General features: G+C 39.7%; 1 protein-coding gene across 8 annotated transcripts in view; it reads right to left on the bottom strand.

The window, feature by feature from the left end:
* Positions 1-22,268, bottom strand: part of LOC106086794 (protein similar) — a 479,262-nt gene that overhangs the window by 368,073 nt on the left and 88,921 nt on the right. For all 8 annotated transcript variants that reach the window (XM_059362061.1, XM_059362062.1, XM_059362063.1 and 5 more), the window contains 5 exons: positions 13,245-13,432; positions 12,822-13,171; positions 12,539-12,763; positions 7,516-7,682; positions 7,344-7,450 (listed from right to left, as the gene is read on the bottom strand). In XM_059362061.1, coding sequence (XP_059218044.1) covers positions 7,344-7,450; positions 7,516-7,682; positions 12,539-12,763; positions 12,822-13,171; positions 13,245-13,432 — 1,037 coding nt within the window. The remainder of the gene's footprint in view (positions 1-7,343; positions 7,451-7,515; positions 7,683-12,538; positions 12,764-12,821; positions 13,172-13,244; positions 13,433-22,268) is intronic.

The following is a 22,268-nucleotide window of genomic DNA, read 5'->3' as shown; positions in this document are numbered from 1 at the left end:
ACAAAATATCCTATGGAAATAAAATTTTGACAAAATTTCCTATGGAAGTGAAATTTTGACAAAATTTCCTATGGAAATGAAATTTTGACAAAATTTCCCATGGAAATGAAATTTGGACAAAATTTCCCATAGAAATGAAATTTTGACAAAACTTCCCGTAGAAATGAAATTTTGACAAAATTTCCCATAGAAATGAAATTTGGACAAAATATCCCATAGAAATGAAATTTGGACAATGAAATGAAATTTTGACAAAATTTTCCATAGAAATGAAATTTGGACAAAATTTCCCATAGAAATGAAATTTGGACAAAATTTCCCATAGAAATGAAATTTGGACACAATTTCCTATAAAAATGTAATTTTGACAAATTTTTTATAGAAATAAAATTTTGATAAAATTTTCTAAATTAAAGACATTTCGACAAAGCTTCCTATAGAAATTAAATTTTGACAAAATTTCCCAAAGAAATGAAATTTGGACAATATTTCTCATAGAACTGAAATTTTAACAATATTTCCTAAAGAAATAAAATTTGACACAAAAATTTCTTTGCTATAGAATATTTGGACAAAATTTCCAATAGAAATGAATTTTTGACAAAATTTCCCATAGAAATGAAATTTTGACAAAATTTCCCATAGAAATAAAATTTTAACAAAATTTCCAATAGAAATGAAGTTTGGACAAAATTTCCCATAGAATTGAAAATTTTACAAAATTTCATTCATATGGGAAATTTTGTCAAAATTTCATTTCTATGAAAATTTTGTCAAAAATTCATTTCTATTGGACATTTTGTCCATTTTTGTTCTATAGCAAAGAAATTTTTCCAAAAATTACATTTGTACAAAAAAATTGTTTGGCAATATAGGGCTCAAAATTCTTTAAAATCCCCTAAAATAACATCAAATGAAGCCCAAGAAACACATACGAGTCTCAACAATAAAGGCCATGAAGGACAAATGAACGGTGTTAGACAAACTCTCTTCCAAAAAAAAGTCAGAAAAGTACGGGGAAGGGGTCATATGCTGTCAGCTATAGTTAACAGTCACCATGGCGTGTGATAAAACTAATTATGTGCAACAACAGCAGCAGCAGCAGGACTCAGGGTCAGCCAAACGGTTCCCAAGATACTCAATAGAGCCTCAAGGATGTACAAGCAAAGTGGAAAGACAGTCTCTACACTATAGACAATGTCTGGCGCTATGTTATGGTCTCCTATGCTGTCCCACAGCATGAAGACTAGACCATCATGTTGTCCTTCATTAAATCGTTTGCTCAAGTCATTATGGCCAACATACCAGACCGACACTGTTGGAGCGACAAATGAAGGAAAAGTGTCAACTTTGTGCGTACGCTACATTTTTTTTTCCATTTTTCTAGCCAAAAGATGACCAAGCAGTTCTAACAGGGAGTTGGGATGGCTACTGAAAAAACGGCATGATTGAGTGGCATGGAGAAGGAGAGTAATTTCTTGGCTGTTTTTGCCATGTCTGATTACCGTGGTAATTAGTAAAACATTATTTTGTAATTTATTTAATTTAAAACACATTAACGAATAAAGACACACAGCGAGATAGAGAGAGAGGGAGAATGAAAGTCAAGACATTCACATTGCATTAAAACAAACTCTCATAAATAATTTATTGTCTGTCTTCTTTCAGTTTTTTGAATTGAGTTTTTTGCAGCAAATTTTCTTTGAAATTATTTGAACATAAAGATAGAACCACGGGGCAATGGAAATAAGAGGAGGAGACTAAGGTATACCCAAGCCAACGATATGAAACCCTCAACTTTATGGAAAGAATGACGGCTAATAAAGAAAGGTAAATTAGGCAACGGCTTGGAAGTTAAGACCAAACTCCCAAGGATTTCCAGATTTTTAAGGTAAATTTTTGGAATAATTTGTTTCCAACTCCTTTTCAAAGTTGGCGAATAGTCTGAAATTAGTGCCCTGGCGATCTGCACATATGATCTGCCCAAAAAGTAATTGCGGATTTTTCATAAAGTCGGCGTTGACAAATTCTTTCACAGCTTGTGACTCTGTAATTGCATTCTTTCTTCTATCAGTTATCAGCTGTTACTTTTAGCTTTAGAAAAAAAGTGTAAAAAAAGTATATTTGATTAAACTTCATTCTAAGTTTTATTAAAAATGCATTTACTTTCTTTTAAAAAATCCGCAATTACTTTTTGGGCAACCCAATATTTCGACATCTCATGATTGATACGAGTTTAAATCTTTCTTATACATCATGAGAAGAACCTTTTGTATATCTGCTACTACTGGAGTTCTCTCATAAAGAATATTATGCACGTATCTATGGTTCAATGGTTTGCTTCATTGTGGCTCTGTCAATCACAGCTATCCAGGAGATAAAGCTGACCAACACCAGAACCCTGCACAGTTGTCAAGGATATAATGTGCTACCCAAGGATCGCTTAAGGAATGGAGGTAGGGGATTGGCCTTCGTGATACACCATTCTGTGCCAATCCCATGGGAGCCGGTTGTACGCACCGGATTGACCCGATGGGACCCTCATCGGCAAGGACTGTCGCCTCAGTGTACGTGTTCGTCTTTTTTCGTCATGGGAGAGGCACATCCCGGAGTGCCTTCTCCGCAAGCGCTTCTGGTTCGTGCCGGGATTGAAAAGAACCACGGACCCTGGTTCTGTTCGGTTTACCAGAATCGCCTCCATCATCGGTCGGTGTCGGTGAGGTGTAACCGGTGCATACAGTGGGTACATTTCCGATCTTGCTCTGACCTCACTTCACTACGGGAATATAGTCATACTGGATATGTCGCAAGGTGCTGTGCGAACGTAGCCAGCAGTGGGTCACTAGCGTCGTCGTCGTCGCCTTCTGTGTCCTCGTCGTCGGACTATGTGTCGACGCTCGCTTTATATCAGCCTGCCAAATACCCCATGTGTGGCCCAATTTCCCGGCGCAAGCACTGGTTCTCACAGACGTGAGCGATGCGATTCGTTGTACGGACCCCAATAACCCCAGAATCAGCAAGCTAAATCTGAAAATAAACAGGGTAGTCAATGGTGGAGGACATCGTGGCGCAGAAGTTAGAATGTCCGCCTATGACGCCTGGGTTCAAATCCCGGAGTGAACATCAAAACATTATCAGATGTGGTTATCCCCTTACTAATGCTGGCTACATTTGTAAGGTATCCTGCCATGTTAAAACTTTACTACCAAGTTGTTGTTTTTGTAGCAGTGCGTTGCACATTGAGACGGCGGCCCTTGCCGATAAAGGACTCCATACGATTCGGACTCGGCATAAAAAGGAGGCCCCTTAGCATTGAGCTTAAATTTTAATTGGACTGCACTCATTGATATGAGAGAAGTATCCCGTGTTCGTTAATGGAATTGTCATGGGAAATTTAGTATAGTCCACGATCATAAGCGGATTTTGTGGCTGGAAAAGGCAAGCTGTGGTCTACTGTTAAGTCACTCTCAAACCCCGGTAGACGGGATGACAGGACCTCAGTCACTTTTGGCGACGTAACTGTGACTGATCCGAAAAGATGCGCCAGGTTGATCAACTGCCAATTTTTTGTGCATACAGAGGGTAAGAGGGCTAGGAGGAGTGCCATTCGTCGTATCCGTGGTTTCGAGCCGATGGACAGCCATCCAACACAATTTATCGTAGGCGAAGTTACAAATGTCATACACCAAATCATCCAAGGCGTTGGGCCCCGATGGAATCTCTACACTGATGCTGAAGAATTTGGATCTACCTGTAGAGTAGTACCTTACAACTGTCCTCAATCTGTCTTTGAACACTCTTATAGGTCCCGATGTCTGGAGAGTGGCAGAGCGGTCCCGCTACTGAAGCCTGGAAAGGACCCGAGTTTGGGGGAGTTGTACAGACCGATCTCCCTACCTCGTCAAGGTGCTTGAGGAACTACCTCCCCCTAGCCCCGTTGGACAATTTCCATTTGCCGAGCATCAACATGGATTTGGAAGATCCAACAATCAACGACAGCTTTGCATGCCATCGCCGCACACATTTTCCGTGGCTTCAATCAGCCCAGGCCATGTGATAGGACGGTCCTTGTGGCAATGGACCTATAGATAGCCATCGGAGCGGTCAGCCATCTCAAAATATTTGAGGATACCGCCATTACGTGACATCAGCTAGGACTGAAACGCATTGTCGCGAATAATCTGTGTAGTCGCCAGTCATTTGTGGACTATATAAGAAGTCGAAGCACCGTAGAATGAAACAGGGAGTTCCCCAAGGAGGGGAGATATCTCCGTCACTGTTTAACATCTATCTATCCTTATTCCACCCCCTTCAGTTGGTATAGAGATCTTTCATATGGGGACGATTGTATGATCATCTCACCATGCCTCCCACCCATTGGTGACATCTGCGATAGGTTAAACGTCTACCTAAATGAGCTTACCTCATATTTCGCTGCAAGAGATCTGAAGATATCTATCACCAAATCTACAGCCACATTGTTCACTACAAATACGCGTGAGTTGAATAATGAGCTGAAAGTGATAGTCGATGAAGAAACGATTCCGTTCATCTTACACATTCTCCCCACATGCCACTGCAGTTTGCGATAAAGTCAAAAGTAGAAACAAGGTTCTCAAGTCACTTGCCGGCAGCACTTGGGATGCTGACAAGGAAACTTTGTTAAGAAAGCAATTGGTCGGTCTGTGGTAAGTTATGCAGCGCTAGTGTGGTCTCGTCAGCTTTGTGAAACGCGGTAAAATAATATTCAGATCTGTCAGAATACCGCCCTTCGAACTGCGGGCTGTCGCAGTTCTCATGGGAATCACTTCCATCAGGAGACAAAGATCCTATCCGTGCGAAGACATAACTACATGCTCTTTAAGCAATACCTTCTGGGCTGTTATCGCAGAGACCATCCAAATCATCATCTTGTGGATAGAAATCCACCGCCCAGAAGCCTTATCTACCTTAAGGCTACATGATCTAGAGCGTGAGGTTGAGTGCTACAAGGGAGAACCTCTAGATCAAGCGGCATATCAAGCAGGTCTAGACAACATTCATGCAGACACGGTAGCAGATGCGGTAAATGGCTACAGGGTGAATGTAGCCCTTGGAGAACGACCACCTCGCATTGCACCTGAAGAAATTGAACTCTCCCAGTGAACCAGAGTAGTTCCACCTCAATTACGTTTCGGCAAATGCAGCCGCCTCAACTCCTACAGAGGACGATACACGTCACCTGTTTAACTGCCCAGCCAGACCCACTCGAGTCAGACCCAGATCCCTGTGAACGCACCCCATCTTAGTCGCAGAGTTCCTGGGTCTTGGATCAACAGAATCAAGCAGACGAAAGATAAAACACAACAAACTGCTGCAACAACAACAAACTGACTTCATAGCCTCTGAGCGCCGGACGTTATCAATCAGAAGAAGGCCGATTGGGCTGGCTTCAGAGAGTATACCAATCGCCGCTTCAATGAACTGACACCCCCCTCGATATGCTAGTTGTCCAGAGGAAATTTCGAGACAGCATTCGATCAGCCGGTCGAATACCCGAAGTGCGGCTCAATTTCCGCGAGCAGGCAGTGGTACTCGCAGACGAGCGTCATGGGATTTGTTGCACGGACACCACTAAACCCAGAATCAGCGAGCTGAATATGGACATAAACAGGATAGTCAACGAACATAAGCGGAATTCGTGACTGGAACACTTGGAGCAACGTAACTTAGATACCGGTTTAGCCAAGCTGTGGTCTACTATTAAGTCACTCTCGAACCCCCTTGGAGGGGATGACAGGAACTTAGTCATTTTTAGCGACGTAACTGTGACTGATTCGGGGAGAGGCGCTAATTTGTTCAACCGTCAATTTATTGTGCATCGCGCGTATAACTCCCCCTGTATAACTGCCCAGCCAGACCCAGATCCCTCTGGATGCACCCCATCTTAGTGGCAGAGTTCCTAAATCTGGATACTCAACAGAACCAAGCATTCGAAAGATAGAACATAACACACTGGTAAAACAACAACAACAACCACAGATTGCGGATAGTGAAATGCTCCATATACGAAGTATCTGCAGCTGCGGTCGTGAACAATCAGCTGTATCGGGTGGAGAGTCTCAGCGAGAGGCCGGGCGACATCGGCTCTTGCTTAAATACTGAGTGCCCATGATGCTCGATGTGACAAAGCGAGTAATTAGCGCCTTTAAATAACCAATGGCCATATCCTTCCCGTGGCAATCGGTCCCTCGGACCCGAACAATCTTGCTCACCTAATGAACTTGACGGGGATCGGTACACCCTCACATGCAAATGTGTGCCTACAACAGCCACAATTCAATCCCATGGCAGTCGCTTGTACCTACCGGATTGACCCGATGGAGTCCTTCATCGGCAAGCGCTGCCGCCTCAGTGCACAATCCACTGCTAGAATAACAACAACTGATAAGAAGCCCGACTAGTCATGGCAAAGTCAGACCTTTGCCATCGTGATGGACACAGTGAAAGGCAGGCTTTGTAATGATGAGGGATTGAAATCGGTTGCACACACTTTGTGTCACTACCCAACAATTGCGGCAAAAAAACACAGGATTATAAATACCCTCGTCATCCTGGACTACTATAGTAGCCTCCAGACACGGGATAACTATGAGTATCACACAGGCTGGAACTTTGAGCTCCACTCTGTGTGGTGTAGTTTTTCATCAGGAGAAGCTTAGCTGAGGGCTACCGGGCGCATCCACAGGTTGCGGATAGTGGAATGCTCCATATGGAGTAACTGCAATTGCAGTCGCGGACAATCAGCGGTATCAAGTGGACAGTCTCTGTCAGAGGACGGGTGGCTCAGGGTCTTGATTAAATACTTAGTGCCTATGATGCTTGATACGACAAGACGAGATATTGGTAACTTTGAATAACCAATGGCCATCATGTTCTCGTGACGATCGGTCGTATAGACCGGAACAAGCTTGTTCGCCTATAAGAGCTTGACGAGGATCGCCACCTCCACATGCAAATGTGGGTACAACAACAACTATAGTAGCCTGAATAAGAAATTATGGCATCCCATTAATGCACCCAGGGACACTTTTCCCATATCAATGAGTGCTGGCCAATTCAAGTTTTAGCTCAAGGATAATGATTCGAGCTTTTTATTTTCGAGTTCGAACGGCGTGCAACTGTGCGTTACCTCTTGCTTGAAAGTTTTACTTTGGTTATTACAAAATTTTGGCGAAGTGTAAGAAATTTTTTTTGGAACAAGCTTCAAAATTTCCCGATTGAACATACAAACCAATTCACTTATTTATAATGCCTTTTAGCAACATAATATGCAAAATTTAGAAAATAAAATAAAAACTTACCATTTTTAAAAGTCATCATTAAACTGTCTGAATCAATGCCATGATGGCGATCAAATAAAGATGTTTCGAGTAAATCTTCAGGTTTGTAGCCCAATAAATCAAACATTCTGAAAAACGAATTAAAAATGAGTGAGTGATTACTTTAACGTTCATTGATGAAGGGGCATCTTACTTGTCATCCACGTAGACGAATTTCATGTCCAACGAATGTTTTGTTAAAAATGTGGTACTGCCCAACGGTATTTCTATGTTTGATGGATGTGGTATAGGTCTGCCCATGGCCACTAAGACACGATCACCTTTGTTATTAACTACCAAATGGCCGGTAATGTGAATGACCTAAAACAGATGAAAATATAAATTTTTGGTTAGTAAACGATGTGGTAGATTTATGCTACCTAAGCGGTCAGTCTTATGAACAACCGCCAAAGCTTTTGAAGACTAGCAAATTTTAAGTAGCTTCTAGATTTGTTTATTTTATGTCTATTTCTTTTATTCGTGTACAACCTCCAGTACGAGGTCTCACATTTTCTTTCTCTTCCCTTTCTCCCTCTAGGGTACCACAATGGACCAAACTGGCCTCCGAGTGAACTCACCTTTGGTGGGCAACCCATTCAGCCTAACCTAACCTATGTCTGTAATATTCACATTTAGAAAATCGCAAGAGAATATGTCTCTATGACCAAAATAATTTTATAGACCCAGCGACCCAATATGCCTTGGTACACTCATAGGCAAGACAAAAAAGATTTTAACGGATAACCAATACAATAAAAGGGTAAATCTGATACTAACTAAAATTCCGTGAAATTTTAATGCATCTGCTGATACCATGGATGTCCTCGAAATTGTAAGGCAGACCTTTCATTTCCTAGTCGCTCCAGCCACTGGGCCCCGACGAAATCTCTACACTGATCCTGAAGAACCTGAGTTTACCGAGAGTCACCGGGATCCACCTATCCATAAGATGATGATTTGGATTGTCCCTGCGATAACAGCCCAGAAATTGTGTCTTAGACAACATGTAGTATCAGAGAACTGCATGAGACCCAAAATTATGCACTCAATAGCCACTTTGGCCAAAACAATTGTCTGTTACGCATGCCACCTAAAAGCAAAGTTGGCTAGAAATACACTCACATATACAATAGAGTGAGAGATGCCCGAACGTTTTAGTAAGCGTCAAGTGGTTGTGTTTTTCAATTGTTGTTGCGTGTTGTTTGCAAATCAGCACCACACATATGAGTGTCGTATGAAGCCAAAGCAAGCAGAAGAATGAGACAACAAGTGTTGTTGAGTGGCATAGCGGCATAGTTATATTTGGCACTTGCTTTTTTATTTTTGAATGCGAATTGCTTTTATCTGCGACGTCTGTTATAAAGTGGCAGACTTACTTCTATTTTCGTCTTTACCCAAGCCATTACGAAGCATGCAAATTAACTTCACCTGTCACAACTTTGAAAGGTAACTGTGTGTGTGGGGCGCCCCGGTAGCCGAGTTCATAGCGTGCTTGCATAACCAGTGTTCGATTCCCGCCAGAAGCCTTGGTCTTTCACAACTGTGGTATCACAGTGGACTTAAAATTGTCTAAGTGAGTCTATAAAGGACTGCCACTCTTACCTAACCTAACCTAATTGTGTGTGTGTCATCTATTCATGAGCCCTAATGCGTATTGCTTAAAATACAAAATATAATTGGCAATCATTTTACGCTCATTGGCAAAACGCTTACAATAGCTCAACGAATTCGAAAGACCATTTTATGTTTTGGTTCGTTGAGAGTCGTAAACGTCAACAAAGATTACTGGTATAAGGTGTGAGCGTGCCATTTGCTTAATCTCTATCATATGCACTTATTTTTTATGTGACTTGCTTCCGTTCCCTGGTAGTTATGCCTTTGGACGGGTAGGATCTTTGCCTTGGTAATTTAATCCACGGTAAATTGTGATGGCGGTCCAACGGCTCGGAGCGCACAGGTACGACAAATGGCTTTACTCCCAGCACTAGAACTCTCGGGATGCATAATAAATGACGGTTGAACAACCTGGCGCACCTCTTCGGATCAGTCACGGTTACGTCGCCAAAAGTGATTGAGGTCCTGTCGTCCCGTCTACCGAGGTTCGAGAGTGACTAAACAGTAGACCACAGCTTGACCGGTACCTAAGTTACATTGAACCAAGAGTTTCAGCAGCAAATGCAGCTTTTGCTCGTTGACTATTTTAAATTTCCCATGCACATTCCATTAAGGAACAGGGGATACTTCTCTCATATCAATAAGTGCTGTTCAATTAAAGTTTAAGGTAAATGAAAAGGGCCCCTGTTTTATGCCGAGTTCGAATGTCGTGCTGTATAGCGACACCACTTGGTAGAGAAGTTTTAACATGGCAGGATATCTTACAAATTTTTTGATGTTCACACCGAGATTTGAACCCAGGCGCTCGGCGTCATAGGTGACCTCTGCTCCTTTTCAGATTCAGCCCGCTGTTCTGGGTTTAGTGGGGTCAGTCTAACGAATCCCCTCACGCTCGTTTGCGAGTACCTGCGCCGGGAAATTGGGCCGCACTTGGGGTATTTGACCGGCTGGTATAAAGGGAGCGGTCGCTGCGTTAATGATGTCTCGGAATTTCCGCTCGCCAACAAGCACATTTGAGGGTGGTGTCACTGCAGTGGCGATTGGTGTACTCTCAGAAGCCAGCCCAATCGGCCTTCTTCTGATTGATAAACGTCCGGCGCTCATAGGTAATGAAATCTGGTGGTCGGTCGTGGATGCGTATTACGAGAAGAAAGAAAATACGTCTAGCCAGGATACATCACTCACGAGATCAGTGGATGCAATGGAAATGTTTGGCGAGCTTCTACACCTCCTCATAATCTTAGTGGGGGCATCCTGCTTCACCTCTGCCAAAGCTATTCCCCGCTGGTCGTTACCTGAGGAGAATGCCATGAAATGTGATGCGCATTAAAGTTCCCTAGAACCAAACGATTATGGCCAGATAGTAAACCACTTATGTCGGGTTTGTAAGCTTGGCCTTTAATTCGAACACAGCTACCAACCGGCGTTATGTACATGTTGTATAGCTCCATCTCGGCAGTACCGGACCTGACTGCTATCCCCATGTAGGGGTCACTAGCGCCAGGCGCAGGCGAGATGGGTGTATACTGCACGGAATGATGTATGACGAAGGCCAATCCCCCACTTCCATTCCTTGGCCTTGTTGCTCAGCTGTGTCTCCTGGATCACTGCAAGCATCCCCAATCTTGTCGATCTTGCCACGGAGAACGTTTCACAATTCAATTGCAAAAATGATACACTTCCCGGCAATGACCTGGCAATATTGGGGGTGGGATGCTGCTGTTGCGTATATTGCCGCGCGGGAGAGGTCGGGGGATATACATAGTCCAACGACGAGGACGCAGAAGACGACGACGACAACCCTCGTGACCCACTGTTGTCCATGTTCGCACGGCACCTTGCGACAAATTCAATATGACATACTCCCGTAGTGATGAAAGGCCAGAGCAAGGTCCGCAATGTACCCACTCCATACACCGGTTACACCTCACCGACATCGACCGAAGATGGATGCGGTTCTGACAAACCGAACAGAACCAGGGTCCGGGTTTCTTTTCAATCCCGGCACGGACCAGAAGCATGCGGAGAAGGCACACCGGGATGGGCCTCTCCCATGACGAAAAAAGGACGAAGACGTACACTGAGGCGGCAGCCCTTGCCGATGAAGGATTCCATAAGGTCAATCCGGTGCGTATAACCGGCTGCCATGGGATTGTACTTCTGTGGTAATGAGGAAAAGTTGGAAATGGTCGAGCACCCTTTCTGGCTCTGCCCCCCAATTGCAAGGGGAAACCACGAGAGTATGAGTGAATACCTAATTTTACGCCTGAATTCCATCCAGTCACTTAGCACACTCTTAATTTTGGATTGCTGCAGAAGCTTGAAGAGGCTGACTGTACCTACTAGAGCCCCTCTCTGGTCAGCTGGTTCCCTTTGCTTTTGTCTTGTGCCTTGGTTTCCCTGTCCCTTACTTTGATTACTGATTTGCATCGTACTATGGTGAATCTCTATCTGTTATCTTTATCTTTATTCTCTTCTTTTCCCTTTAGTGAAAAGTGTGCCCTTCATCATAACTATGAGCACCATAGGCGATGGAACTTTTAACTCCGATCTATGTGGTGTTTATCGTGATCATGAGAAGCTTAGATATATCGTGTGGAGAGTCTCAGTTAGAGCTCTCGCTTAAATGCGAAGTGCCTACAATGCTCGATAAGTCAAGGCGAGTTATTGGCGCCTTTAAATAACCAATGAACAGTGCCGGCACGGGATTACTTAGGTACTACACGAGTGGAGACTCTAAGCTCCGATTTGTATGGTGTTCATCGTCAGCACGAGTAGCTCGGCTGAGAGCTACCACAGGCATGGATAGTGGGAAGTTTCATATACCGAGAAGCTGCAATTGCAGTCGCGGGCAATCAGCGATATCGAGTGGAAAGTCTCAGTGAAAGGCCTGGCGGCACCGACTTTTGCTTGCGGTTAGAGGAATGCTCCATCAGGAGTAGCTGTAACTGCAGTCGCGGACATCCGGCGGTATCGAGTGGAAAGTCTCAGTGAGAGGTCGGGTGGTACCGGCTCTTGCACAAATAATGAGTGTCTACGATGCTCTATGACAAGGCTAGTTATTGGCGCCTTTAAATAACCAATGGCCAACCTCTTCAAGCGGTGATCGGTCGTATAGACCGGAACTGGCTTGCTCGCCTATAAGAGCTTGACGAGGATCGCCATCTCCACATTAAAATACAGCTACAACAACAGCGAAGTACACCACATATATAGAAGTTCAAAGTTCCAGCCTGTGTGATACTCACAGTTATCCCATGCTGGGATCCAAATGATGTAGTGGCCTTAAGCCAATTAAAGCAAGATTGAATGTTATCATCCCCTCAACTCTGCCCAACATGGCACACAACACCAATCATCTATTTGCACGCACGGTACTATGGACTTATCTAACTCTGGAATGTCTATGGCTAGAGCTGCAGATTATAGCCGTAGACAATTAAGGACGGGTAGCATATTCTGTCGTAAAAGCCGGTTAAAAATATATGAAGCTCCATGTTCCGACTCTTCTATCACATGAATCTCATTTCCATGCAAAAACCTCATTCTGTTACACAGCCTACCTTATACGAAGCACTCTTGATGTTAATGCTGCGACCACGACTGGTCAGAGTGCACTTCAAACGCACAAAAAGATCACGATGATCGGTGGAGATGCCCTCCTCCTGCATATGCTCATCTTTGATTTTGTCGGATAAGCCATTGCGTTTTATGTTGAGAGCCTCCTTAAGCTCGGCATGGTCACATTGATGGGCATATTCCCATATTTGTTGGCCCAACATATCGATCTGCAAGCAAAAACGAAACAAGATTAACAACAAACTTCCAGACTAACTCTCTACATACCTTAGAAATACCCAAATAATCGCAGATGTTATCGGTGACATAGGTGATATCACCATCATTGGATAAAATCAAAAGAAACCCATCTAAAGTTTGTTTCAATAAACGTGTCGATTCAATGGAGTTGTCCTCTTTGCCATCCTCTTCGGATGATTTCTTCTCAGAATTATCATTCTCTTCTGCTTCAGTTGGGCTGTGCGAATGTTGTGATTCCGATTCAGAATCGCGAGAATTGTCCAATGAATTATGATCTTCTTCCTCTTCGTGATGATGGGTATCTTGGGTATGGTTTTCATCTTCTTCGGGATTATAGGGAATATTTAGATCACCACATAGGGCTTGAATTTTGGGAACTGTTAGAGAAGAAAGAGGGGAATATTGAGAAAAGAGAATTTTTGAATTCTTGAAGCTTTGAGCAATACTTACACATCTTTAGCATATCGCGCACTTTCAGATAGGCTATGGCAATACGCATTACCGAGGCTTTGTCAAGCTGTTGGACATCTTCCTTTTTCAAAGGCAGCACCTGAGCCAATTCGGTAAAGATTTCGGTTTCACGTGAACGTCGGCATCTAGCCGCATCACGTGATCGTTCTTTGCGTTTTTCATTGTTCCTGAAATGGGAAAAACAAAACAAAAAACATTTTAAAATTTTCCGTTTAAAACATTAAAAAATTCTAAAAATTACATTTAAACAAATTCTGCGATGTCTTTTTAACCCACGAATGTTTAGTGTGACAGACTGCCCTCCCTCGTTTGTAGAGACCACTTTGGTTATTGTTTTGCATGGCCCCCTTTTGCATGCATTTTTATTGTTGTTTACTTTTGCAAATTTCATTTCCAAAGTGAAAGTGGGATGCAGTGGGCGGCAGGAGGGTGTGACAACCCAAGCCCCCCCTAGCAAAACTTGTGAACAAACACTTTTGACGTCACAATCAATCATCGCAACGATCGAGATCACGTATGCCAATCACGATTGTGTCCCATGAGCTTGGGAGCAAAAAAAAGCTAAACTAGTCTTTGGCCGAGTCTCAATTAAAGATGCGAAATTCGTAATTGAAAAATTACTACGGCCTGCAAGGCAAAGATGTGATGTGAGAAGAGAAAGATGTGATGAATGTGACAAATATCGTCTGCCGTTGATCTAACACAACAGGATCGAATTCATTTTGATTCTGGAATATGTCATTGAAGGACAGTTCAATGATAACAATTTAAAAAAGTGAGGAATTTGAGGCGCCACAAATTGCAGAACAAAATGACGATGCCCCCTAGCACTCAAGAAAGGCAACGAGAAATTAACATAGTGGAATAATGTGAAAGGGAAGAGAAGAGAAGAGGACTATAAGTCCGTACGGTAAAGAAATGGAAATGGATAAACTTGAAAATGAATGTGGAAAGACATAAACCTGATAATGGTTTTGACTTCCAAAAGAACAAATCGATGCACTCAGGACCTTAATAAAGTAAGAAAATTTTACCAAAGAACAAGGAAAAACATGCCAAGTTCGCTCAGGTCGAATCATGGGAACCAACCACAATGGATTTTCCCAGCATGGGATAGCTGTTAGCACCACACAGGCTGGAGCAATGAGGTTTGATCTGTATGGTGTTCAGTGCTGTCACGAGAAGCTTAGCTGCGAGCTACCGGGCGCGTCCACATGAAGCGGATAGTGGAATGCTCCATACGGAGTAGGTGCAACGAGTAGTCGCGGACAGTCAGCGGTGTCAAGCGAAGTGAGAGGCCGGCAGGCACCGGCTCATGTCCTCGAAGATAAAGTAAACATTAACTAGTAGAGACACAAACCAATTCAATATTCAGCGTAATGTTAACATGTCAACAGAGCTCTGTTATAAAGTTAATAGCAAAAATTTTATAATAAAAAACGATTTTAGCTCCAAATTCCGCAAAAAAAAACAATAAAAACCCAAAATGTATAATATATATTTACCATTATCACATTTGTAAAACAACTTTTCTTACGAGTAATCAAAACATATGAACGGCCATACAATGCAATCATAAATCTTATATATAACAAGTAAAAGCGTGCTAAGTTCGGCCGGGCCGAATCTTATATACCCTCCACCATGGATCGCATTTGTCGAGTTCTTTTCCCGGCGTCTCTTCTTAGGCAAAACAGGATATAAGAAAAGATTTGCTCTGCTATTATATGTTAGAGACCTGTGTAAAATGTCAGCCAATTCGAATAAGAATTGCGCTCTTTGTGAGCTCAAAAAGCAAAATAGAGAGATCGATTTATATGGGAGCTGTATCGGGCTATGGACCGATTCAGACCATAATAAACACGTATGTTGATGGTCATGAAAGAATCCGTCGTACAAAATTTCAGGCAAATCGGATAATAATTGCGACCTCTAGAGGCTCAAGAAGTCAAGATCTCAGATCGGTTTATATGGCAGCTATATCAGGTTATGAATCGACTTGTATTTTATTTGACATAGTTGTTGAAAGTAACAATAAAAAACGTCTTGCGAAATTTCAGCCAAATCGGATAGGAATTGCGCCCTCTAGAAGCTCAAGAAGTCAAGTCCCCAGATCTGTGCAATGACAGCTATATCAGGTTATGAACCGATTTGAACCATATTTGGCACAGTTGTTGGATATCATAACAAAATACTACGTGTCAATATTCATTCAAATCGGATAGGAATTGCGCCCTCTAGAGGCTCAAGAAGTCAATACCCAAGATCGGTTTATATGACAGCTATATAAGGTTATGGACCGATTTGAACCATACTTGGCGCAGTTGTTGGATATCGTAACAAAACACGTCATGCAAAATTTCATTCCAATCGGATAAGAATTGCGCACTCTAGACGCTCAAGAAGTCAAGACCCCAGATCGGTTTATATGGCAGCTATATCAGGTTATAAACCGATTTGAACCATACTTGGCACAGTTTTTGGATATCATAACAAAACACGTCGTGCAAAATTTCATCCCAATCGAATAAGAAATGCGCACTCTAGAGGCTCAAGAAGTCAAGACCCAAGATCGGTTTATATGGCAGCTATATCAAAACATGGACCGATATGGCCCATTTACAATACCAACCGACCTACACTAATAAGAAGTATTTGTGCAAAATTTCAAGCGGCTAGCTTTACTCCTTCGGAAGTTAGCGTGCTTTCGACAGACAGACGGACGGACGGACAGACGGACGGACAGACAGACGGACGGACAGACGGACGGACATGGCTAGATCGACATAAAATTTCACGACGATCAAGAATATATATACTTTATGGGGTCTCAGACGAATATATCGAGTAGTTACAATCAGAATGACGAAATTAGTATACCCCCCATCTTATGGTGGAGGGTATAAAAATCAATTTGGGTTTGTTTGTTTGTTTGTAAGTTTGTGTGTTCCTTATATACTCAGAAACGACTGAACAGATGGTGCATAATGATCCCGTGGTGAAAATAGGGTACTACATTTTTTGATATCTGAAGGGGGGACGGACCCTCCCCCTTACCCTAATTTTCAGAACCACAGATCTCGGAGACGGGTGGTGCGATTTAAGCGAAATTGTGTGTGCTCTCATATAGCACACTAAAAATAAAAATTTGCTATCCAAATTTCGGATGGGGCACCTAGGGGGGCTGCCCCACCCTAAAACCTACCAAACATATATTTAGACCAATCACAACAATATGAGACTCAAATGAATCACATACGTTTTCTTATCCTTAATACGATAAGAAAACGTATGTGATGTCCAATTGTCGGACCAAGTGTTAGGGGGACCATCCCAAGCCCCAAAACACCCCTAAATCGGACATATTTACCGACCATGGCAATATGGGACTCAAATGAAAGGTATTTGCCAGTAGAATACGAATCTAATATCCAAATATGGGACAACGTTTCTGGGGGTCCACCCCTTCCCCAAAACACCCCCCAAACAGGACTCATTAACTGACCATGGGAATATGGGGCTTAAAAAAAAGGTATTTGAGTGTAGAATACGAATCTGATATCCAAATATGGGACCAAGTGTTTGGGGGGCCGCCTCTCCCCGAAAACATTCCCCAAAGTGGACAAATTTTCGACCATAGCAAAATAGGGCTCAAATGAAAGGTCTTTGGGAGTAAAGCACAAATCTGATATCAATATTCGGGAAAAGTGTCTATGGGGCCACCCCACCCGCCACAACACCACCCAACCCCCAAAACACCCCTAAATCGGACATATTTACCGACCATGGCAATATGGGACTCAAATGAAAGGTATTTGCGAGTAGAATACGAATCTGATATCCAAATGTGAGACCACGTTTCTGGGTGCCCACCCCTTTCCCAAAACACCCCCCAAATAGGACTTATTTACTGACCATGGCAATATGGGGTTAAATAAAAGGTATTTAAATGCAGAATAAGAATCTGATATCCAAATATGGGACCAAGTGTTTGGGGCCGGCTCTCCCCAAAAAAATCCCCGAAAGGGGCCAAATTTACGACCATAGCCATATGGGGCTCAAATGAAATGTCTTTTGGGAGTAAAGTACGAATCAACACCCAAATAGTAAGTATTTGCTGACTATTGTCATATGACGCTCAAATAAGAGGGTTTTTTGAGTGGAACACGAATCCGATATATATTTTCAAGGCCAATTCACTGAGTGGCCGCCCATCCCCCAAAACACCCACCAAGCCGGTCATGTTTGCCGACTATGGAAATATGGGGCTCAAATCAAAGGTATTTGGGAGTAGACCACGTATCTGATATCAACATTAGGGACCAACTGTCTATGGGACGTCCCACCACCATAACTCCCAAATAGGACGTATTTGCTCACCAAGACAATTTTTTCGTTCAATACCCCAAAATGGACATATTTGCCGATTTTGCAATATGAGACTCTTCGTGTAGACTCTTCTAAACCAATGGCAATATGGGGTTTATGTAAATGGTATTTGAAAGAAGAGCATGATGCTGATATTTTCTCAGGGTCTGGGGGACCACCTCACCCCTTAAAACACCGCTAAATCAGTTATCATGAAAATATCGGGCTGAAATATTTTAAGAATGAAGTACACCTTACATCCAAACTTAAATTCGTAGACAAATAAAGATCATATGGGATTCAGATAAAGGCACTTATATTGTTAAACTGTTAGTCAAGCGATATACTATTTTTGTAGCATGGTATTTCACTAAAAGCACTTTAATTGTCGAAAATAAATATTCCAAGGAAAATTTGTTCCATATAAAGTAAAAGAAGGCGCTGCGGAGTGGGCCCGGGTCAGCTAGTAATACTATAAAATAAAAATCAACATATTTTTTTCAAATCAACAGATTTTTTTAAAATATTTTTTCAATACTTTAGTAGTTTTTTGTAAAAAAAAAATTGTTAGCGGAAATAGCAATATGAAATAGTTGCTAAAAAAGAAGCACTATTTTTGCTGAAACAGCAGTAATATCATCTTCCCTTTTTCAGCAAATAAAAACTGTTGTTTTAGCAAACATTTTTTCTGTTTTGAATAACAAACTTCCTCTTTACTCCTCCAATCCTTAACTTTCCCAATAGCAACATGTCCTTGTGAAGATAGAATTGAATATAAATTAGCCAAGACACAAACCTGACATTTTAACAGAGCTATGTTAAGTGATTAACAGAGCACTGTTAACTGATTTTCTTTTATATTTTAAATAGAAAATAATTTTTAGCAATCTCTCACCTAATATTTTCTAAAATCACTTGCTAAAGAATTTACCTACAACTATAAAATGCTTAATAATAACCAAACCCTGCAACCTCTAAGCCAAAAATATTTTTTTAACGGCCTATATGTCCCATTTTTTAAAACGGCATTGCAGTGAACTAGTCATAGATAGGTGATACAAACTAATACCGTTATTAGCAACTATCAATAGCTTTTAGAATCAGAAGTCCATATATTCAAATTATATTTCAGATCGGAGAAATTTGGCCCCAAATGGCTGGACTGGTCATAGATAGGTGATACAAACTAATACCAGAATTAGTTTCTACCAAGGGCTTTTAGAATCAGAAGTCCCCATATTCAAATTATTGAGATCAATTTGAGATCAAAAAAATTGGGTCTCTAAATTTATATTTGAATTTATCATAATGCCCTTCAGGAGGGTATATTTGCAAGGCTCCTAGAGCACAGCATAACCTCATCCACAAGACCTTGATATCTTGTAGGATTTTAGGTTTATGACATTTTGTCTCCTGTCACCCCTCATCTTTTAAACAAAATATTCTAAGAAAATACATTCTTGAGAATATAATATTCAATTGTATGTCGTCGACATATTTTATGAGGACAACTCTGTAGAAAACCAACTTCTAAATAATGTTTATAAACAAACCGCTTAAATGTTTACCAAACTATTTGCCCTTGATAATATATGGAGCAATATTAAATTATTTTAATACTTAATTTTAATTAATCGATTTCAAAAATTTATAAATTCTTTGTTTTGGTTTATTTATTATTGTTTTATTTTTATAGCACCTTGAATTTGCTTCTAGGCCTATAATTTGTAGCTGTGTGTGTGCATGCATGTTTGTTTGCTGGTGAAATCCATGAAAAACTGTGTTTGTTTTTACAATGTTGTACAAATTATTGGCATACACTTGGCAGTGGGTATTGTATTTGAATTCTTTGCATAATTCATAGTGAAGCGTAAAAGGAAGTTTTGGCTTGTTTACCCAGAAGAAACGTGAATTGCAATTCATGGAATTTTTTTGTTGTATAATTGTTTTTGTTTGTTTACTTTATTTGGTGCGTCCGCTGATGGTTAAGTACAGTCGCAAATAATTGGAATTGCTTATATAAATGGTCCTAAGGTGTTTGTTGCAAGCATGATTAAAAAAAAAACTAAGTGTGTATATGTAGAAGAATTTCATTTGAGGAATCTAATAAAATAAAGGTGTCTAATAAGCTAAATAAAATTAATAAAAAAATAAAATAAAACAAATGCTTAAATAAATAAAAAAATTAAAATAAATAAAATAATAAAAGAAAAATAAAAAACTAAACCTAAACACAAAAAAAAATAAAAAAAAAATAAAAAAAAAAAAAAAAAAAAAAAAACTAAAATTTGAATTAGAAAAAAGCAAAATCAAAAAAATATTTTTTTTGAAAAAAATAGAAATTTGAGAAAATTAAAACTGAAATATAAAAATATAAAAGCAGTGAAAAGATAAAATACAAATAAATAAAATAAAACAAATAATAAAATAATAAAAAACAAAACCCAAACACAAAAAAATAAAAATAAAAACAACAAAAATATAAAAAAGAACTAAAATTAGAATAGAAAAAAAAAACAAAATTAAAAAATATTTTTTTAAAAAAAAAAATAAATTAAAGAAAATTAAAACTGAAAAATAAAAATATAAAAGCAGTAAAAAGATAAAATACAAATAAATAAAGTAAAATTAAAATAAATAAAATAAAATAATAAAAAATAAAAAACAAAAAAAAATTAAAATTAAAATAAAAAAAAATAAAAACAAAAAACAAAATTAAAAAATATTTTTTTTGAAAAAAAAAGAAATTAAAAAAATTAAAACTAAAAAATAAAAATATAAAAGCAGTGAAAAGAGAAAAGAGAAAAAAATAAGTAAAAAGGCATTAAGTTTGGCCGGGCCGATTTTTAGATACCCACCACCTTGGATATATTTATATTGGGTTGCCCAAAAAGTAATTGCGGATTTTTTAAAAGAAAGTAAATGCATTTTTAATAAAACTTAGAATGAACTTTAATCAAATATACTTTTTTTACACTTTTTTTCTAAAGCAAGCTAAAAGTAACAGCTGATAACTGACAGAAGAAAGAATGCAATTACAGAGTCACAAGCTGTGAAAAAATTTGTCAACGCCGACTCTATGAAAAATCCGCAATTACTTTTTGGGCAACCCAATATTAAAAACCTTGCGTCATAATACAGTGCAAAATTCATAATTTATAAACCCATAGCAAATAATGAAAAAAATAAAGATTAAAAGAATAAAAATATAAAACAGTACATAAATAAAACAGAAAGAAATACAAATTAAAAAAATTACATAAAAATAAAAAAAAACAAAAATTTAAATTAAAACAAATTAAAAAAAAATTAATGAAAAATTGAAGAAAAAAATTTAATTAATAATAAAGGCATTAAATTCAACCTCGAAAATATATACAGCGGTCAAAAAAAGTATTCATCATTCAATGTTTTTTTTTTTAATAAGTCTACAAAAGACAATTGGAATAAAAACATATTAAACTAATGATGCAGTAGTGCTTGTGTGATATATATGTACACAATTTCATTGTTTTAAAAAAAAAAAATAGTATTTATTGGAACAAAAAGGGCCATTTTACAGCTGAACACAAAAAATTAAACAAAAAAAGTATTCATCATTGCAAAAAAACAAAAAAATAAATAACATAATTTAAAAAAATTAATACTTTGTTATTCGACCACCGCGTCTTATAACTTCTTTTAAACGGTTTGACATCGATTGGACTAATTTAGCGGTTATATTTTGGTCTATATTAGTCCATTCCTCCATTATCACCTGTTGCATTTGACTCTTGCTCGAAAAATTGCGCGTTCTCAATTTGCGTTCGAGATGTTCCCAAAGATGTTCAATTGGGTTCAAGTCGGGACTTTGAGGAGGAGTTTTAATGACTTTGGGGCAGTTATACAGCATCCACATCTTGGTATTTAAAGCAGAATGTTTGGGGTCATTATCTTGATAATATTGAAAGTTATTACCAAGCCCAAGTTTTACAACACTATCTTTTAAATCCTCTTTAAAATGTCAATGTAATACTTATGATCCATTACTCCATTAATAATTTCAAGATTTCCCGCTCCTGAAGCCGCCATACACCCCCAAACCATTAAACCACCTCCACCATGTTTTACAGTAGCAACTGTGTTTCGTTCTTCAAGCTCTGTATTTGGTTTTCTGTACACTATGACCTTTCCATCGCACCCAAAAAGATTAAACTTGCTCTCGTCTGCAAAAATGACTGTTTTCCAAAATGATTCGGGCTGTTTTACATACATTTTTGCGAAGTTTAGCCTTTTCACTCGGTTTATTTTATTTATAAAGGGCTTCTTACGTGCAGTTCTTCCTCTGTAACTATGGCTTTTGAGTGTATTTCGAATTGTTTGTGTAGTAACTTCCTTCCCTAAATATTCCATAGTGTTTTTACGAAGAATGGTCGCATTTGTCTTCGGAGTTTTCTGAACTTGCCGCAATAGCCAACGCACATCTCCAACTGAAAGTGCTTTTGGTCGACCAGATCTTGGTTTATTGTCAACAGTTTTCGTTTCTGTCCACTTTCTGATGATGGATTGTATAGTAGATCGTGGTCTATTTAATATTTCACTGATAGTTTTTTGAGTTAAACCATTCCTGTGGTGTTTTATTATCAAAACTTTTAC

The sequence above is a fragment of the Stomoxys calcitrans genome, chromosome 2 (genome assembly GCF_963082655.1).
Source record: "Stomoxys calcitrans chromosome 2, idStoCalc2.1, whole genome shotgun sequence".
NCBI classification, from domain to species: Eukaryota; Metazoa; Arthropoda; class Insecta; order Diptera; family Muscidae; genus Stomoxys; species Stomoxys calcitrans.
The sequence above is the reverse complement of the archived record's forward strand: the minus strand, read 5'-3'. Positions and strand labels throughout refer to the sequence as shown.